The sequence below is a fragment of the Ammospiza nelsoni genome, chromosome Z (assembly GCF_027579445.1).
Source record: "Ammospiza nelsoni isolate bAmmNel1 chromosome Z, bAmmNel1.pri, whole genome shotgun sequence".
Classification (NCBI taxonomy): Eukaryota; Metazoa; Chordata; class Aves; order Passeriformes; family Passerellidae; genus Ammospiza; species Ammospiza nelsoni.
The window spans coordinates 44,797,512-44,813,881 of NC_080669.1; the positions used below are offsets into that span (position 1 = coordinate 44,797,512).

General features: G+C 40.4%; 1 protein-coding gene across 1 annotated transcript in view; it reads left to right on the forward strand.

Annotated features, from left to right (window-relative positions):
* The window catches only part of ARHGEF28 (Rho guanine nucleotide exchange factor 28), a 101,259-nt gene continuing 84,889 nt past the window's right edge, over positions 1–16,370 (forward strand). Inside the window, exons 1-3 of the mRNA XM_059492108.1 lie at positions 1–118; positions 6,029–6,176; positions 7,965–8,255. Coding sequence (XP_059348091.1) covers positions 110–118; positions 6,029–6,176; positions 7,965–8,255 — 448 coding nt within the window. The 5' untranslated portion in view covers positions 1–109. The remainder of the gene's footprint in view (positions 119–6,028; positions 6,177–7,964; positions 8,256–16,370) is intronic.

Consider the following 16,370-nt stretch of genomic DNA (forward strand, 5'->3'; position numbering starts at 1 on the left):
ATAATTGTTTTTTCTTCTCTTAATTTTGTCTGGTCTCTGTTTTTTGGTAGCTCCAGCAGACACCATTCACTAATTCAGCAAAAAAGAGGTTGTGCACCCAGAGTCTGACATGAGTCAGGTTAGTGTGACTGGATGTTGCTTATGGTGACGTGGAAGTGGTGGTGGTGCCAGCTGTATCTTAAATTGAGTAAAGGACTGGTTGAGAGGAACAGGGGTTAAACAGAAGAAACTCCTTAGGACTGAGGAGGACAATTTTTTTGTGGTAAGATAATGCCATAGAAAATAAAGATCTGGAAAGCATCTGGACATGTTGCATGTGCACTAAATGAAAAACATATGTCTAATACATGATTTTTAAAGTTGGTAATGTTAGAGGCAGCTTAACAGTGCACAGTAGCGTAGTACATGACATATGTACTTTGTTTCTTCTGTTACTTTGTTTCTTCTTATTAGAGGAATTTTTTACTGTTACTTTGTTTCTTGTTATTAGAGGAATTTTTTTTCTTTCTTCTTTTTTTTTTTTTTTTTAAATTCAGTTGGATTCTAATTCCTTTTGCTGGAGGCAAATCTTGCAGTTCTCAACAAAAGCCCTTGTTTTTCTGTTTGTGTCTCTGAAGAGAGTAAACCTTTGTTGAGGCAAGTGAGGAGGTAGAAGGTGTAACTCATTTTGAGACATCAGCTTTGGGTAAAAGCCAGTGTATGCAATTTCAGAAACTCCCAATACATCGGATGCCTTTCAGGCTGTCACTGTAAGGGGAGTATTGCAGTAAGCTTGACTGAAAACCCACAAGGTGTAAGGATGGTCTCCTATTAAACCCCAACAACATAAAACAATCCTTTCTCTCTCTTCCCCTAATCAAGGCCAAAGACCAAAGTCTTGTTGAGCTGTTAAAGAAGCACAAAGTTTGTACCAGGCTCAAGAAGTGTGAGAGGCCAGACAGGGATTGTTTGGGTGGGAGGAAGTTTACAGTGCTGTGTGTTAAGGGACTGTGTGAGTGGTGTTTTCAAGCAGGATGAGGAAAATCCATCTCTGGAGAGTAAACTTGGGCAGCTTTTATCATATTGTGAGGCAGGGGAGTCAGCTAGTTAATTTGTCAGTATCTCCTCCATCCTTCTTTGCTTGGAGTGTACTTTTGTGGTCAGTTTGGATGTAATAGAGTGCTTAATTTTTTTCCAGTTTATGTGGGCTACTTACTCATAAAGGTGGCTCTAACATCTACCAGTACTTACTTTTTCTTTAAAAAAGGCAGTGCATCTGAACCAAAATGAGGAGCTTCCTGCTTTTTCATATCAAAAGAGGGAAGCTTATTAGGAAATTAGCTTAATTAGGATTTTCTCTTTCAGTTCTTTTCTATTCAAGATAGTGCTGGGGCCTTGCTAGAGGCATCTTTTAGATTTTGATTTGGTGGTCACTGAACACTTTCTTTTCTCACTTTTTTGACAAGAACAGAGAGCTGCCTCAGCTGCTAGTCAGTGGACTTCCTGTGTGCTGTATTGCCTTGAGCACCTGTGGGGGTGATGCTTCTTACTTGTGCTGGAGGTATCTGTGCAAATGCATCCTCTGCATTTCTCAGAAACCTGCCACATACTGAAGAAATACCTGCAGGTGGTTGATGCATAAAGCTGATGTGGTTTGGAGAATCTGCCATGGTGCACTTTTAGCTATACAATTTGAAAGCTAATGCTTCTAGAGAAATGTTCAGCTTTTATCTCTCCTTTTTTTTTTTTTTTTTTTTTTTTTTTTTTTTTTTTTTTTTTTCCCCAGTTTGTAACTTCTTCCCTTCCCTGAATACAGTGTTGCTGTTTCATTGCATTCAATTCAGTTGGAGTGCATGCTTTTTAAGCAAGTCCATAACTGCATTTGCTGCAATTTGTAGACAAGGTCTGTCTGGTGGACACTGTAAAAACATCACAGAACATTGGAAAGGCATATTTATACCTTTTTCTTGCTATTAATATTTTGAATATGATTGATTTGGATTCATTTAGAATTTTCCTACTGCTAAAATTTCCCTATTTTAGCATCTTTTGTGTAGAAGTGTTCACAGTTGCAGGTGAGTTGCAAAAGGGTCATTAAAACTATATGGCTGCTACTGTTCTTGTCCAGGCACAAGTAAAATATAAACGTTTTCTGAAGTGAACCTTCTCAACAGTGAAAAAATATATATGTGAAATTGCAGTGGCCAGTAGCAGCTGACATAGAGGAAAATATTCCTATTTTAGCTGGCAATACTTGGAGATTTGCATTTGCTTCAGTGTGTTGGGACTTGTGTTTTGGGAACAATTAAGCCACTGTTTTACCCCAGCACATAAATATTTTTCTTACAGCATGTAATTACAAAGCTGGTATTTGTTTGTCCTGTTACATTTGGAGATGATATTCTTGAAACCCTGCATAAAACATTACTTCTCAAGCTATTACACTGCATGCTTAGTTTGGTAAGGAAATTTTAAGCATACTTTAGAATGTGTTATTTTTCTGGTAAAAATCTGCTGGGAAAGTAGATTTTTCCAGGCTATGTATACACGGATAGAGAGCAATTGTTGAAATTAAGCATGGTGGCTTGTATCTGGAAGTCCTGTAAAGATCTTTTTGTGCTGCACCTGTTTTGCTGGGGCAGGTTCCTGGTGAGGAAGATGGTGGTATTCAAAGTGGAAGAAGCACAGTTCACATTAATGGCCAGTTATTTGTTGAGGCATGAAGTGTCTTGCAGCAGGCTGGGGATGAGGCATAGTGGAAGTGCCATGGTCAAACCCCTCCTGCCTGCCTGGATGCTGCTGTGTTTCAGCTGTGAGGGATTCCTACCCACACTGCCTTCTCCCCAGAAAGCCTGCCTCAGTCCCCTTCAGGGAACAGGGACATTCCTCAGACCCTGTTCCCCCGCAGAACAGGGTCAGATGAGTGTCACGAGGTGGAAGTTCTCCCAGGTCTGGCCTTTGCTGTTTCCTGCCCAGGACAGGGGTTCAGTGGGCTCTGTTGCTGCAAAGCTGACGTGGTCAGTTCTCAAGTGCCCTAGACAAACCAAGGGGAAATGTGTGTCTGGAAAACCTGATTGGTGATGCTGAAAGAGTGCATAGGCCTATAAATCCTATTAAAAACACAAACCTTGCTAATCTGCTCCCTGGTGCCAGTACCAGGACAGTGCCTTCCCTGGTAATGAAAGGTAGACTTTACTTTATGGATCCCAGAGACACAAAAACTAACACTTCCTCAGCCACAGGTTTAATGTGTTCGGAGTTGAGTCTGTGTCTCACTCAAGGTCCCCCCAACAAAAAGTCTTCTCCCCAGTTGCTGTGTATGCTTTTCTGGTTTTTATTTGAAGGATTACAATGACAATCTTGGCTTTCTTTAAATTGATGTCAAAACTCCTCTTGGCTGCAGTAGGCTGACGACTATAGGTTGGGTCAAAGGTGTTGCTGACTAAATTACTGCATCTCATTGCAAGATTTAGCCTGCTCCCCTCTTCATTGTGTGCCTTGTTAGGAAAGGAGGAGGAAGAAGGGAGCTGGAATTGCTCCCACTCCTGTGACTCTGAGGTAATTTTTCTGTGGTGAAAAGATCTGTTCAGGTAGTTCCTGCTGCAGCCTGCTCCTGGGGCTGGACTGACCTTGCATGAGGGACTCAGGATATAAATACTTCTGCAGGGAATGGGTACAAAACTTGAATTACATTCTCAAAGTATTTTTCTACATAGGAATTTTCAAGAATGGACTGTAAGTGATCTTTTTGGATAAAAAAAGTGGTTAAATAGGTCCTGTAATATATTTGGCTTCATACAGAGACAATTTGAAAGTAAACAGATACATGTTTTAGTTGCAGCAGCAGCAGAAAGAAGAAATAGTTTTGAACAGAGCAACATGAAACAGGAGTATCTGAAGGCAGGGTAGAAAGTGCTGGAGATGATGATAGGAACTTGTATGAAATAACTGTTTCTGATGTCAGGTGTGATAATCATACAGCACAAAAAATAATATTCCACTATTACTTTCTGTGTTGTCTCTGAATCTTATACTGTAATACAGGGTTTAATCTCTTTTTGGATAATTTGGGACTTTCCAGTTGAATCACTTAATTGTTTGGCCAGATACTAGGTAGCTGCCAATTTCCTTCTTTTTGTAAAATATTTGCTTAAATGACCATGACTTGAATTTTCTTTAGTGTTGCAAGGAATGAGCTCTACAGAACTTGTTTTTTATTATGTGTGCGCAAGCTTTCCACTGTCATTTTTCCTCTAGACAAGGATTCGTGAAATTCTCTCTCATGCTTACATATTATGTAATGTAATTAGTTTAAGATATTTCTCTGTCTTTTGTGAACCTGTGTTAGCATTTTTTAAAAAGGAGCAGTATTGCTAAAATTTGGCTTGAATTTTTTCCCCTGCCAACAGTGGCTAATTAAGTGAGAAGAGTTTCCACAGAATATCTCCCTTATTTTGCATAGTTAGGGCAAAGAAAACATGAAAACTGTGTGGCTGTGTACTTTCTCTGACTCAGGGGTCCAGAAGGCATAGAGATGGTTTCGGAGTTGTGGTCTCAGGCACCCATGTGGAAGAAATTCTGCTGTGCTCCTGTTTACTAGGCAGCTGAGCTCACTGGAGCACACTGTGGAGGGTCTTCAGAGACTTACCCTACTCCTGTCTCCCCACATTATTACTCAACAGACCAAAATGGTTATTCACAAATACAATAATTTCTTTTAAAAGAAGACTGTTTTAATAACAACAGTAAAAGCAGCAACTGCAATAATCATAACATGTTCTGGTTATAGTAGTGCAAAACCCAAAGACAAATAGGAGAAACACTTTGCAGCTATAATAACACTTCAGGCCACTTAAAAAAGGGGTGTTATCAGTGTTTGGGGATAACAGGCATGTATGCTCTTGATACTGAACTCATAATGTTGTTTCCATTTGTCCTTACGGGAAGAGTCCTATCTGAGGAAGATTTTGGGCTTGAAACCAGTCTTTGCCTCTTGACCCCAGTTCATTAGATTTGTCTGCATTGAAGAGGAAAACACCTGCAGAGTTTGCATTGTTTTGAGTGATGAGAAAGATGTCCTTGGGAAAAGTAGGCTGAGGTCCGAAGTTGTTGAGGGTGGCAAGAGTCACCCTGCAGTGAAGTGTTTGGCTTATAATGACCAGGGTAAGGACAGTCAGAGGTGTAAGCGTGGCTTTCAGCCACTGAAATTTCTGTGTTACTGTGTTTTGCTTTGTTTTTTACAAGACTTGTCTGTCGAGCTGGTGGAGCCAGTGCTGTGGTAACTGTTTGAATAGAGCAGGGCAGGCATCTTTGGAAATATGGCTCAGATATTCTTTTGTAGCATGCTTTCTGCCAGATGTTGGGGCAATTCTGCCTTATTTAGAACAACTGTGGCAGTCAGGAACTATGCTGTAGCACACTATCCTCCTCCACAAGGAAATGCAGCTTGATCTAAATTTCCTCCCTCAGACTTGTCAGGCATCTGTTATTGTTTGCCACTTCTTAGATCCTTTTCCTGCTCTTTTTTGAAGCTATTGTATGACAGGTTTTTCTTGGCCGGTTGCTTTCTATTTACTATAAAGAAACCCACAGACAAATATCTGGGAACTAGTGTTCTTTGAAACCATTTGTAGAATTGCATTGGTGCTTCTTTTTGAAGACTGAAGTCTAAGGTAATTTAAATAGCTTCTGAATTTTTAAAATTTTTTAAAACAAAACTTGCTTTTGTAAATAACAAAATATTTGGGTTCAGTTATTCTGATGCATTTTAAATAAAAAGCCAATTGTATTTGTGTGGGGTAAGATGAAATAAATTTCTTTAAAGATATTATTTAAAAAGCATTTTTAAAAATTAGCTTTGCTGTTGCAGGCATAAAACCAGTGTTGGTTTCTAAGTGGAAGTAGGAAATGGAAGATTTGTCACTCTATCAGGGCCTGTGTATAGCAGAGTTATGAAGATTACAATAAGCTTAGACCTGAATTATACATCAGTGGGTCTGTTGAAGATGAGAAATTTACTGGATGTTTCAGAATGCACTTTCAATTTCAGGGACAAGTGACTGTACATGCAAAATTTGACAAAGACATTTACCTCCCAGTGGATGCTGAGTTTTACTTTTTTTGTGATGGATCCCTGAAGAGACACATAATGTTTGCTGAGCGAGTTAGTGACAACACTCTTCAGTCCATAGCTCCAGGTGAGCCTGAGTTCATGTTTATATTTTTCCACTCTTTGCTCTACCCCAACCCCATTTCAAAGCTCAGCATGACTGGACGGTTTGATAAAACTGTTTTATGTTTCTGTAATGGAGAAAATGCAGGGATTTGAATGATGGGCTTTAGGATCCAGGTTGAGTTTGACTCTCCATAGGTGATCCTGCCTTTTGTAGCAATCCATGCCAACGCAGTATTGGATTAAGTTTTACTGGACTTGCACCACGGGGTGTGCCTTAAAGTGCAGTCTTCAGGGATGGCAGAATTTTTAATGTGACTTGATCCTGTGCCACAGCCATTTGCCTCTGGTAGTCCTAACACCTGCAAAAGTCCTGTTATTTCTGAGCCTTCTGTTGGTGCAGCTGTCAGCCTGGCTTGCAGGACTCTCCTGCTGGTGATGCTCAGAGCTCTGCTGGAGCTGCACATGGTACAGAAGGGTCTGGGAAACTGTTCCAGGGTGCCTCGCTGGAAACAAGGGACATCTGTGTTGCCTCCCAGCTGGCTCTCTGCCTTGGGCTTGTCTGCCTCATGGATGTAACATATACCCTGCTTGTCACCTTTATAGTGTGCTTTGTGACCTTTTCATTTGTGTGAGTAGGAGGCAGTAACCTGTGCAATTGGATCTTCTTGTTTTCTCTTGTGTTCTAAAGGGGATTTAGAGTCTGAAAATAAGTGCAGAGTATAAAAAAAGGGAAGTTCATTGCTGTTACATAGTGACTCCTCTGAACCTGTAAATGCTAAATAGTTGTCATGGATTACAACTGGGAAAAATACAATGCTAGGCTTGTTCCAAGTGGGTTTTAATTTTGTTTTTAAGATCTCAGCATATTGTGTGACACTGTTAAATGGTTGCATCTGGGGGAGGAGCACAATCCAATGGCTACAGGCAGCCCTTAATCATGACTAAAGCCATGAACACATTACAATAAAATGTGAGGTTAAACTATATCCCTGCTGATATTAGTGTTATTTTATGGTAGCCAAATTGCACATAAGGGAACACAGAACACTTTAAAAACAGCTAGTTGTGGCAAGTACATGCTTCCTCCTGCAGTTACTAGATTGCACATGTGCTCATAGCTTTTCAGAATACATTGGAAAATTTAAACTTGGGCCCTTAGTACATCGCATTTAACTCTCCAGTGAGAGGTACAGCTTGCACCTCATTTAGATATCCTCTTTTAGGCGTCCACCCTGCCTTAGATGTCAAAGGAGTAGGAGAGAAAGACAAAATGCTGATGAGGTTAAAGGGATAAACTCCCTTGGACTGGGAGGGTCCCAGCTGTAAGTAATAGAATTGATACAGCATTTAATCAAGTTTGCCAAGGCCCTGAAGAGTGCATTAGTTAAAAGCTTTTGTGTTCTGGCCTGGGTAAATGCAAAATTTGTTTTAATAAATAGATGTATTACTCAGAATTAATTTTGCAGGCCACAACCCCACTCTTTTCAAGAGCATCTAATTTTTCTTAATGCTTATCCAAGAATCTTTATTTCTTTCTACTGTGGTTGAAGAACCCTCACCTAAAAAGACTGGTTCTAGAATTAATCAAGTTGGTATAATTGGGAGGACTGTCAGTTCAAGTCTAGTTGAATCCAAGTTCATCAGTATAAATTCTTGGTGGATGTCTAAGATGAATCAGTGTAATGAAAGGGAAGAACAAAATAATTCTGAATGAGCAGCCACAGCTCTTAGATGCAGATGAGATGAAAAATAACTGATGTATTTTCTGAACACAGATGATGTTAGTGATTAATTTACATTATAATTACAGGCCACGGATACCAAGAAGCAGTTTCTGTGTCTGTGTCAAAGTACGCAGTGGGTTTCTCACCTGTGGTCCTCAGCAGCTGTCCCATCACTTACAGAGAGAATCTGTCATGCAAGTTGTCTCGCTTTCTGGTTGATCACGCAGAATGTGTCACTGCCAGTAGTCACAAGATGTTGCTGGATAAGTTTGGGCTAAGGATGAAAGATCTGCAATCACTGGATAATGACTTGATGATGGCTGTTGCTTATGAAAAGTTGCCTTCAACTTGGAACATCCTTGGAAGCTGTCCAGAAGGTGGTAGAGTTTTATTCGAAGTTAGAAAGCTTTTATCAGTGGTTTGGTGCACGGTTCAGAGCAGAATATTTCACTGTTTGGTCCAAATTCTCTACTCTTGTGCTTTATTTTGAGGTTAATGTGAAAAATTGTTCAAGTGCGAGAGGGGTAATCAGAGATTTGGTTTATGCCCAGAGAGTTAAAAAGGATGGTTGTTGTACCTCTGTCTCCCTAGAAGGTTTTTCTGCCTTGACTCACTGTAAACACAGTTCTTATTTATAATTAGAGCTGTTTAAAAGAAGCAAGAACTGTATCATGAAGCTTTGCAGCCATAATTCTAACCAAGTGAGATATTTTGTCTTGGGAGTAAAAGGTGATAGAGGAGAGTATGTTACTGTAGGCATTCCAGTGTGCAGAATGAACATAGTTTTTGCCATTGTTCTGTCAATGTTTATCCTTCATTTATGACTGTGGTCATTCTGTGGGGAAATACCATTAAATAAGTTTCTAAGTGGTTTTTATTTTTTTGTTTTCAGTTGCAGAGGAAGTGGAATGAAAATACCTGTGCAACATTATGTTAGGGTATGCTACTGAAAAATTTCATAACAAAATCAGGTGGGATTTTCCTAGTTTCAGGTTTCATTGCAAACAAAGAACTGTAGATAGGGTTTGCTGAAGAGTTTATTTTTCTTTTGCAGAGTCAGCTGATTTATAGCTGAGGGTGGAAACTGTGTTATACTTGATAGCTTCACATGTTTTTCACCGAAAATTTGGTAGTTTTGGCTGTTTTCCTTTTAGTACTTTAAATTGCTGAAAATTAGAAGACAGGCAGTTTCCATGTCAGCCAAACTGAAAGAGATGCATGCAAGCTTTTGGGAAATAAAAACATGTCAGTTAAGCTCATTTCTTTGGGTAAGGGCTTTTTTCACATCTTAAATCTTTCTAATTCTAAATGACAGATAACTTAAAATCTGAAGAATGTTTTTCGTCTGTCTGTTGCAAACAGTTGTAAAACCAAATACCAAGTCTCATTCAAATATTGGCTAGACAGGAGAGGATAAAAAAGGCTGTTAGTTGTTTCATTTTTTGTGGAGTAAATATTTGCTCAGCTTCTGGAAAAACTGTTGTATTTTAGCAGTGAGGACTTTGTATCAAAACCTGAAGAAATCAGTGTAGTTTTGTTCACAGGCTTATCTAAGCATTTAATCAGCTGAAACCCAACCCAGAAGCATCAGCAGGATGCCAGGGGTACTGAGAGATGCTTGGGCATAGCCAGCTGGGTGCCTGCTTGCTTGAAACATGGGGAAAGGTTATCCTGGTTGTGTTGTGGGCCCAGAGAGTCAGAGATCATCTTAGCTGGTATCTCAGAGTAAGCTCTGCCAGGGCAACTGCTATCCACACAGCAAAATTGTTTAATTTTCAGTTGTCCTAATTGTTAATTTTCAGGTGTACTGCAATGTTTATATGGAAAAAAAATATGTTGCCCTTGCAAGACTTTTATAGATCTTGTATTTTTTGTTTCTATGTATTTTTCATACTTTGTTCACTTTTCAGATTAAAATACTATATATAAATGAAATTTCATTGCAGCCAAAAATGTTGGGATATGTGTCCTTATTGCCATACAGAGTCTCTGTGAGCATCTGAAGTGTTAGACAAGCATGTCTTCAGCATACTGTGGTGGGGTTGCCTCATGGGCACAGTTGCACTTGAAGAAGTGACATCTCTTTTTGTGCAACAGATGCTGCGCTTAAATGAAACCAGGGTCTTTTGCCTGGTTTCTGAATAAAATAATTCCAGGGACCTGGTAGCAATGCTCATTTACAGTGGGATCTGTCAGTGCATTCCTGCCTGGGCAGTGCTTGGGCCCACCTCCTTTCAGGGGGACTCCTGAAAGCTTTTGGAAAGCTTTTCCTTCAGCCCAAGGGAGGCTACTCCTTCCCGTGTCTCGCTCTGAGGTCCAGGCTTGGGCTGGGCCTCATATCTATTTTGCTCTCCTCTAGACAGTATGTATAATATTTCTTAAACTTCTGTATCCTTTCTTTTTCCTTTTGGAAAGTATAGTTTTGATCCTCTCTCCTGGCTCTGAGAAGGACCGACTGGAGTTGCTTCCTTGTGCTGTCCCCATCCCTGTATTTTTGTCCCCAAAGCCAAGAAAGCCCAGCAAAGCCAAGAAAGCCCAGCAAAGCTGAGGACTGTCTGTGGCTGAGGGAGGCCTGTGCACAGAGGGGAAGGAAGGGGAGGGAGAAGGGGATGGACTGAGTCTGGAGAGCTTCATGCTCAGCACATGAGGAGAAGTCCTTCATTTTCAACAGTGAGCTAATCAAAGGTTATCCCTGTGCTTTTCTACATGCTCTGAAAGTTCAAAATGGGTGAGAAATAGGATCAAGAAATTTATGAGTATTTAGAAGTAGAATGAGAACTTTCCCTACCTGCTGTCCCTATGATTCCTCGTACCAAAGATTGGAGATACCTTGACACTTGACATTGTGAGGACGTTCTTTTTAATATGCATGTTATAAAATATATGGGTGCTATCATCCAACATTACTTAGGGCATAATACTTTTGTGATTCAGTCAGTTTTCAGAGCTGCAGGGCTATTTTTGTTGGAAAAAATACTTTTGAGTGACATGTTGCTGGAGAAAACTATTGCACTATCTGCTGTTTTTTTACCTCATTGATTTTTATGAGGATTTAAAAATGTAAGGGTTGATGGAAAGATAGAGGAACTCTTTGGTCATAGGAGTTTTGGTATTCAGGAAAAATGTTTGAATTCCTTATAAGAAGGATTGGATAAAGAGAGCCAAAAGATTATCTAGAGAGCATTGCAAATAATTCAGGAATTTAGTGTAGTTGCACAGGTCAGGAGTTGTTTGCCACATTATAGAAAGCTGGACAAAAGAAATAAGAAAGCATGACCCTCTTTGTAATCCTTCCCTTTTTCTTTGTAATTAATGCTACTCTTTTCACTTGGTAGTCTTTCTAAAGTGCACAAGCTCAACCCTGACCGATGGATGTCAGGATTGTGTTGTAAATTAAAGAAAATTCTGTCTGTGTCTCCTTTCAGCTGGTATTTTAGATTACTTTTTTTTTCCATTGAAGGAAATGGAAAGGAGTGCAAAGTGCTTGTTCTCCTTCACAGAATTAGAAAAACACTGGGAACAGTGGATAAGTGTGTCTGGGTCTGGTGAGATTTGTGAGGAGAGGTAATTGTATTTTGGTCAAAGAATTCAGGAAGTTAGAGAAACAGATAAATCTTTGTCCCAGTTGGAGTTTGTACTTTTGGAAACTGTGCCTGGCAGAGGGAGGAGGATGCTAGCTTGTGCGTTGTGAAGCAGATGTGTGTCTTCTAGAGCCTGCTGCTGACCCAGAAACCTGCATGGGGCAAGATATTGTCAAGCACATTATGATTCTCATCTCCTGGTCAGTGGAAACAATGGCAGAGAGGAGGCATTTGGTGTCCCTTTGACCATGAGGAGGTTTTTCTGGGAAAAGTACTGAGCACTTGGAGATACACAGAATGACAGGAGAGTGACTACTCTAAGAGATACAGAAGATAAAGTTTCCCATTGAGGGCAGTAGAGAGAAGTGGGGCTCCGGAGCCACTCTGCTGCTGAAGATACAAAGCTGTGCTCTGACCCAGACCAAAGCCTTCAATCAGCACTGGGCTGGAGAGCCCTGGTCTTCTCCTGGCTGAAAAGGGGTCCCAGCTGGTACTCTGCACTTGGATGGTGCTCAGCAAACAAGTGTCTTACACCAGACACCTCGGGGCAGTGTTTGGCTGCAGTACTAGAGGACGAGGACTGTCCCTCCCAGCAACAGACACCATCTCCTGTGGTGTTTTGCATCCTAGCTGGGGTCACCCAATCTGTAGAGTCAGGTGGAACTCCATCTGAGGCGTAGGTGTGGCTCCATGATGCGTGGGGCTGGTGGATGGGAGCCTTTTCTGGCGGCCCTGCTGCTAAAACTGCTGGGGCAAGACTCCCTTTGCAGTGGATTCCCTTTATCTTCTCTCCTTTTCTTCTGTAGGATTGATGCCAGTCTCTGGGAGTTGGTTCGCGTGGGTATGCTCTCAGATGGTCTGTCACATACCTGACTTCAAGCATTGTAGCCTGATGCCCCTCAACAGAACCACTTGTGTGGGTTTTTGCAGAAGTGGGGTGCACTGGAGACAACTTTATAAATAATCTTATTTCTAATGGAGCAATGAAAAAAAAATAACAGTCATGAAGTATGAAGCCAGGAAAAAATTCAATTTGTTAGCCAGTTTTGATGTCACCCCCTGCTTTTCAGTCTTGGAGTTTTTAGTCTCCTTCCAGTAAATGAATGAGATTCAGAGCCCAGAAGGGGTTTAGTCATTTCTGTCAGAGAGAAATATTTGGTTTTAGTTTGTTTTTTTGGACAGAGGAAGGGATTCAGGTGCAAGGAAGAACAAAAGGATTTTTTTTAATGTTGAAAACAGACTGTTTGAGTCAGCTCTGTGTAACCCAAACAGAATGTTTTGGCTGGAAAACAGGGATGCAATGCAAAACAGTCTTGCTAGTGCCTGTCATTTACAGCCCCACTACAGCTACTTGCAGTAGCTGACCCTGTCTAAATCAGCCAGCAGCATGTCCTTCAAATCACAGGAGTGGTATTGTTTGTACATTGATGGATAATGGCATTTTATACCATTGAAATTAAATATCATTTTATACCATTTAAATATGAATATGTTGAAGAAGTCTTGTGTTTTCCTTCTTTTCCTTATTTTGTTCTTGCTTGCCACAGAATGCAGTTGAATTATGTTGGGTTTTTTCCACAATATTGGTCTATGTGTATGTTTATTTCTGGAGAGTTTTCTTTCTGTTGTGTTTTCTTTGTGGTTCCCCCCACCCTGCCTTTATGCCACACTTGAATTCTTCCCCAGAGGTATGGGAAAATAAAGTGAGAAATGTAGGAAAATGCCATTTGTTCTGCCACAGTGAGGAAGTATAAGAGAAGGTGGTAAAAGTAGAGAACTGAAACTAGAAATTGTTCCTAAGGGAAAGAATTGCTAACCTCCTGTTGTTTCAGAACTTTACCATCTTTTAATGAAAATATTTTCTTTATAGGCAGGTCTGTTTAAAAAGCTTATTATCAGTCATCATGTCTTTTTGAATTTTTTTTGGTGGTTTTTTTTTTTTTTTTTTTTTTTTTTTTTTTTTTTTTTTTTTTTTTTTTTTTTTTTTTGTTTTGTTTTGTTTTGGTATTGCTGGTTCTGGAATAGGACAACAGCAGATTTTGGATGTAAGCGTCCCTGGAGGTGGCCAAGCCCAGTGTTCCTGGAGGTGATCTGGTCCTACCCTCCACTTGCAGCAGGGCTGGCTTTGGAGTTGTATCAGGTTGCTGAGGATCAGGTTTTGAACGCCTCCAAGGACAGACAGTCTGTAACCTCTCTGGGCCACCTGTCCCAGTGCTTCACCCTCCTTGTGGTGAAAAATCCTTGTACTGGAGAGCATACTTACCTTTCCATTTATCCTTCAGAGTAGACAGCTCAAATTTCAGATTTTCCTTTTGTGAAGGTATTAGTAATTGCTTTATGTCATCAGTTTCTGTTCACTTCTGGGCAAGCCATGTGGGACTAGTAAGAAGAGAGTAGCCTAGCAAACACATTATCTAGAGAGATAAAGGATGGGGAGATATCTGAGTGTTGTTTCCTACTAAGTATATCAGGGCTGAGAGCAGACACTGAACCTGCAGGGTGGTTCGGCTACCATGTGCATTCAAGCTGGCCATGAACAAATTTAGCATAAGGTTAGATGGAGGTTGTTAGGTTAGGCAGATAAAGATCAGTTACTAGACTATTTGTGGTGAGATAGTAGAACTTATTGTTTCAGATGGCGGTTTCAGAAGACAAAGATTAATTACTGTTATTTTTAAAACTTGTTCTTTTGCAGCAGACTTATTCATACTGCATTGTTTGTAAGATTTGGCTGCCAGAAGAGTAACTTTATTTGCTGCAGTATTGGAGCAGAGAGAAGGCTATTCCTCCTCAGGGCTATCTAAGGGCTCCCTTTTTTGCTGAGTGGGAAAGTGCTAATCTTATCATCCTCAGAGCAAGCTTATCTGGCTTTTTTTGCATTGTTATAGTATACATTGAAACCCAGCGGCCACCGGCCAATGTTCAGAGTAAAGTTTACCTTTTTGTTTCAATGCATTTAGTCTGAGGATTAGGGTTACATCTATAGATATTTGGCATGCTTAATATTGAATGATGTATTTGCATGTGTTTTAATTAGATTAGTGTGTCTGCTGTCTTGTTACTAACAGTGTAGTGTAGTGTAGTATGGTCTACTAGAAGCATCTGAAGAACACAGCTTGATGTCTAAAGTGTTAGCACTTTACACATCAAGACTTTAGCAGAGTTTCAGTATGCCAGATCAAGAAGCGATTCTGAAATTATTTTTTTTTCCTGTGAATGCATAATATTTGTTCAGGGTCTGCATTTTGGACCACATAATTTTCTGTGTATTTAAACATGAACTCCCTGGTGTACATATAAACACTCCAGACCAGGTTTTCTGCTGGGCTCCAGATGGGTAGCACAGCCTTGAGTCTGCTGAAATCCTTTCAGGGGAGACTCTGAAGTACAGAAATAGCACTGGGGCCAGTGCTGAATATGCAAAGCACACATGATGTTATCAATCTGTATTCAGATATACAGCTAGGGAAAGGGAAGATACTGGCACACATTTTCATACTGTGACTGAATTGTTAGGTCATTCTCTGAGTGAGTGAGAGATCCGGGCTTTGAGCATTGTTTTTCACTTCTGACAACAGTATAATGAGAAAGGCATCCACGTCTAAACAGCAGAGACTTCTAGCTGATTGTTGCATTGTAGTCAGTCTGCTGTTTTTTTGCTTTTGTGCCCTGCATCCCCTGGATTTCCCTCTGCACCATGCCCTATTTTCAATTACTCTGCAATGGAGGGAACATGGTATGCTTCCATCAGATGAAAACAGACTATTTTTTGGAAGAAATTTGAAGATGTGTATGCTCAAATCACATCTGCCTGGGGGGGGAAATTGTACTGTGGTCTCTCATTTTTCAAGTAGCACATTATCCACAAGTTTTGAGAAGCCTTAACTGTGCTTGTTTAAATGTCCTCCATAGAAGAAGGTCTCAGGTCCAAGCAGACCATGGTGTTTGATGAGGAATGTTTGACTGGGCTTCGAAACAGTGAGTAGCAGTCAGATCTTCTGGGCTGCGTTGGTCACGGCCAGGTTAGATGGTGCTTTGAGAAACTTCCTGTAGTGGAAGCTGTCCCTGTCCATGGCAGGGTCTTTGGAGTAGGTGGTCTTTGAAGTTTACTTCCGATCCAGGCGTTTCTGTGGTTCCATGTTGCTTGTGGTTCCGTTTAGCAAAGCAGTCTGCAAGGGCTTCAGTTGGATTCAGTGGTGTAAAGATTGCACATGCTCAAAAACTTTGAAACATCTGTGCTGTCTTGTTTCATAGATGTGTAAACGCTATAGATCATATTAGTGTTGGTAACTAAAATGTAGCAATGATCATCCTTTCCAAAGACTGAAATAAGAAACGTGTTGTAGACCTCGGAGGAAAAAAACTCCCCATGATTCATTACTTTCCTCTGTGGCTCTGGATCCTACAGCAGATCCTGTGCCCAGATGGACATATATTTTCCTATAATCTGAAATGGGGAGACCAAGAAAAAATTTTAAAGACTGAAACCTGTGGAGAAAATTGTTGCATAGGCAGGCTAGCAGGTCACATATTGGCTAGCCACAGTGAGATGAACTTTAAAAAATAGTGGTGTGACATTTTATATGTGTGTTCCACAAATACTTAGGTACATATTATGTAAATGTTTAATGATATTCTGATATGAAGAATTCTCCCTGTGTCTTGTTAATGTGTCCACTTCTGTTAGAACTGCAATAAAAATAGTTTTCAGACACTACATTCAAGTGTGCTGGCTGTTAAAGTGCTCAAGTGCCTGGAATTTCTTTCATTTATTGAAGGAAGCATGGCGTCTTTTTCTGGGATTTGACTGTCTGGAAGTTTTGATTCCATCTGAAATGGAAGGGTAAAAAGTCTGGAGGGGTTGCCACCAAATACTCAATACCAAATACTCAGATAAAAAACTGTATTACC